At 63.2% G+C, this 4,524-nt stretch overlaps 1 protein-coding gene across 2 annotated transcripts in view; it reads right to left on the reverse strand.

The window, feature by feature from the left end:
* The window catches only part of NUDCD3 (NudC domain containing 3), a 25,481-nt gene that overhangs the window by 4,484 nt on the left and 16,473 nt on the right, over nt 1–4,524 (reverse strand). For both annotated transcript variants that reach the window (XM_006770384.1, XM_015568224.1), the window contains exon 4: nt 694–837. In XM_006770384.1, coding sequence (XP_006770447.1) covers nt 694–837 — 144 coding nt within the window. The remainder of the gene's footprint in view (nt 1–693; nt 838–4,524) is intronic.

Here is a 4,524-nt window from a genome sequence, read left to right on the forward strand (position 1 = left end):
GAGGAGCCAGGAATCGGGAATCACGAAGCCCCGTTAACACTGTGTGTGGGCGGGAGGGAGGCGAGAACTGTCACCAGGTTTAGCTGCCGCCCCCACCTGGCGGGGCTGCCTGGGGCCCCGGCTCCGGAGGGCAGCTGGGAGGCAAGTGGCATGGAGGTTGGGGGCAGGCTCCTGGGAGGCCCCACCCTGTCCCAGGGTCCCATCGTTCCCTCTCACCCTGGAGGCCGCACGCCCGAGGCCACACGCCCCCAGCCCTGCCCCACTGCCACTCACTCCCGTCTAGGTCCCCTCTGCGGCTCCAATTCCCCCTCCTCTCTAAGGACACGTGTCACTGGACAACCAGGCGACCTCCCATCTTGGCCTCCTCCCCCTGCAAGCATCCTGTTCCCCAAGTCCCACCACAGGCCAGGGCTGGGGAGGACAGTGGGTCCTTCCACCCTAGTCCCCGGGGCCTGAGGAGACGCCGGGGCCACGCCACAGGACAAGGAGTGCAGGTCCCGCGAGGCTCCCGTGAGGACCCAAACCAGGAGGCCAGTGAGCGGGCTGGGGCCTGCCCCACCTGAGCGCAGAGCACGGTGCTCCCAGAGCCCTGGGCTGAGTCGGTCCCAAGCGTCTCCAGCAAGTCAGGCACACGGACCTCCAGCCTCCACACCGCCCAAGGGCACGCTCGTGGGCGCACAGCCCCCCACTCACCAGGACGCACTTCCCGGGCTCCAGGCTCCACAGAGAGCTCTCCGTGTTGACCTTGTGCGTGAACTTCCCCTCCATGAGGACGCGCTCCCCGCGCTCCTCCAGCACGGCCACGCGGATGGAGCGGCTGCTGAGGGCCACTGAGACCTGAGGAGACTGGGTCACCAGGCGTCCTGCAGAGACAATCCCACCTCCAATGAGAGCCGAACCTGGGGGGTTGGGGGAGGGGCTGCTTTCCCTCCACAAGCCTCTGCGGCGGGAGGACCGACCCTGGTTGTCCTTCCACGGCCGCTGCCACCTGAGGCCGGGCGCTGGGGCTCTGTGCCTGACCCTGGGAAACCGCTCTGCAAGCCGCGTTCCTGGTCCTTCCTCTGGTTCCGACCCATGAGGCCCACACGAGCCGGTCGGCCCCACGCCCAGGTCTCTGGGTCAATAACCAGAAGAGGACAAGCACACGGACTCCTGCCTGTTTCACTTGCTCTTTAAATCCTAAAACCTGGTGCTTTACGATGTGGTCACCTTTTCGTAACATTTGCACATGGGAGCTGACCGAACGGCCCCTGGACAGCCCTACCCTGGTCACTGCCCACGAGACGCCTGTGAAAGGCCTGAAACGACGCTCAGGCACAGGACTGTCGACGTCAGCAGCACTGACTCTGTACCCCACGGGGCTGTGAACAAGAGGGGAGGCGGGGAGACCCTGGAGGCAAAGGGGCCACCACATGCAGGCTGGGGGCCGCCCAAGGTTCAGGAGAAAGAACTCCACTCAGTGGGCTCTGCACAGCCTCAGCTCAGCCAGACTGCTCAGCACCCCCAACCCCCCAGGATCCGACCACCATGGCCGACAGGCCTCCCCAACTGGACAGCACTGCAGCCAACACCCAAAGCCGGTTGGGGCTCGTAGGTCCTGGTTGCGCAGGAGCGAGCTATACAGAACACCCTCCGCAGGCTGCAGAGAGCCCCATAATTCCAAGCCTGGGCAAGCTTCTCGTCCTGCTCCTGGGACACGGGCACCAGGCTCCTGGGACAGCAGACACCCAGGAGTCCCGGTGAGGACGTCACCCTGGGATCACACCACTCCTGACCTGTGACCCCCGGAGACGACAGGACGGAACACAAAGAGAAAAGCCGCAGATGAGGCCAGGGAGGAAGCGGAGGCCGGGACATGGGCAGAGGGCGATGAGCCCCCAGCCCCTGGGCTTCCCCTGTGGTCAGCAGGCACGGAGGACGGGAGGGACAGGCACCACCGTGGGCCACGGCCACGAGGGCAGCTCCCGGAGAAGCCCAGCAGCCGGTGGAGGGCCTGCGCGGCACGAGGGCGACCGTCCCAACTCGGCCCGACTCAGCACCAGCGGTCACCGGCTGCACCCTCAGGGGAGAATAAACACACTGTTCAACCAAAACCCCCACAGGGAGGGCGGCTGCACCTGGGAGGAAACCAGCAACATGGAGACAGTCGGGGAGAGAAACGCCGCAAAAGCCGCAGAGCTTGTCAGGAAACAGGCTTTGGAACACGCTTCCTATGTGTGCCTTCAGCAAGATCTGCGGAGATGTCATCTCTACAGAACCAGAATGAAATATAAAAATAGTCAGGCAAAAAGAGCACTCAGAACTAGAATGCAGTGGCGAACGCAGGCCTCAGCAGAGACATGGAGATAAAGTCAGACGGATGAAGGCAGAGGCCAGGCCAGGCCGAGTCTGCATTGCGGACGCTGTGGCGGCCACTAGACAATTTCCAGAGCTGAAGGAAAGCGTGCCTCCCAGCTGGGGCCACAGCAGCTGCTGGCGGGAGGGCCACGGAGACCTACAGGCTGGAATCTCCCGACACGGTGGCCTCGGGTGAGACGACAGGAGCAAGCCTCCCCTTCCAGGGCCGAGCTAGACTCTGCACCCAAACCACCCACCACACCCAGCACCAGGCACCTGACCCCACACCACTGTGAGGGTTACGAGGATGAAAACAGACCAGGGAGGACCCGAGTGGCGAGCACAAGGCACCAACTGGCAGGCACAAGGTGGGCAGCCCTGGCCGTGGCGCCCAAAGGCTGGCAGCTCTGCGTGGGGCTGAGAGAGATCTCAAAGGTCTCCTCACAGGAAGACAACGGTCACTAACTGTGCCATCATCTCTCTATATAAAAGGCTAATATGCAAAGTGTCCCCTCTGGAGTTTGACCAGGAGTTTGATCGCTTGCTATGACATGTGCTGACCACCAAGGGGCAGCGCGGAATGAAGGAAGGCCGCAGCCAGCAGCCGGGGAAGGAAGGCCCCCATAAGCCCTGATTGCCGGCCAGGCCTAGGGACCCTACCTGTGCACACATTTCATGCACCGGGCCTCTAGTTTCTCAATACAAAGCAGGTCCAGTCACACACCCTGTCCTGACCATGTTCCTGTCAGTTACATCTCAGGACACTGCAAACCCAGAGACCAGGAGGGCGGAACAGCAACCTGAACCGAGAGGCGCAGGCGGCTGGAGGGAGAGCTCACCCTGGGGAGCTCAGGAGGAAAGCACCTGCCAGACAGCAAGCACCTAGGGGTCTGGAACTTCTCAGGTTGCCAGGAGAGCTCATTATTTTTGACAAGAGAAATAAAAGGCAGCGAGAAACAGCAGGAAACCAAAAACCTGGACACAGGGCATTGCACGTGGCGGTGTGAGGACAGGAAGCAGCGTGAGCCTCTGCAATGGTGGGCTCCCCGCGGCTCCGCGGCTTTGGGGACTTGCCGAAGGCAGGCAGAGCCCAGGAGCACCCGGGCAGGAAGCCTTGGCTAGAAGCGCGGGCGCTGCCACATCTCACCTGCCTCACCCGCCGCCCTGTAGCCCGTCCAGGTGGGCCTGGCAGCCCCAAGAGAGTGGGGGGAGGGGGGGATGGAGGGGTAGACGGAGCTCCTCCAAAGCTCATTACACGCCCGGGGACCCCACTCGCCAGGCTGCTTCCGACCAGACTCAGAAAGCTCCCCGCAGGCCCGGACTGGGAACAGGTCTGTGCTGAAGGTGGGAGGGACCGTAGAGGTTCATGCTGATGGCGACACACGACCCGCCAGAGGCCCCGGGGAACCTGCCGTGATGGTGAGCGGGCCGGCCGGTCCAGACAGGACAGACGGCCCTGTGGTTGTACACGTGCTAGACCCCCAACAGCCGTCTTATGTATTTAAAAACGTTCTACGCAGGAGTGCAGCCTGCAGCCGCTCCATCAGGAGCTCCCCAGCAGGTCTTCCCATGCTTCTGAGGCAGCCTGAGAGGGAACCCCACGCGACACCACCAGCTTCCCAAGAGCTTTTGGCACAAACTCCAGCAGCACTTCGGGCAGGGGCTGAGCCTCACAGGCAGGGCACGCCCAGAGGCCGGTGCGATTCCGGAAGTGCCCAGGGCATGGAGGGCGGCAGCACAGCGTGAGCCAGGGCCGCAGGGCCTCGCCGGTCGGCAAGACCCTCGAGAGGAAGGAGAGCGCTCGGAGAGGGACCCGCTGCACGTCAGTGTGGCCCGGGCTGGAAGGGTGGGCTGGGCGTGGCCTAGGCTGCACCTCTGCGAGTTTTCTCACCTGCAAACGAGACTTTACACGAAAACGCTCTGGAGGTCAGCTGTCCAGCATCATACCCTAGGATGTGCAAAATGCCAGCTAGGTAACCACCGGCCGACATCGCGGTCGCCATGGCTACCCTGAGGAAGGCAAACAGAGTGGACAAAGCGAAGACCTGCCACGTCTCTAAGGCTTGAGACCCGAGCTTCGTCTGGAGAAGTTTCCTTCAGACTCACCAGGACAAACAAACAACGGAAGGGCTGCCTGTGAGCAGGACACCCACCCCGCACGCCTCTGCCCTCGGGCAGGCCCCTGCC

The sequence above is a fragment of the Myotis davidii genome, unplaced genomic scaffold (assembly GCF_000327345.1).
Source record: "Myotis davidii unplaced genomic scaffold, ASM32734v1 scaffold1364, whole genome shotgun sequence".
NCBI lineage: Eukaryota > Metazoa > Chordata > Mammalia > Chiroptera > Vespertilionidae > Myotis > Myotis davidii.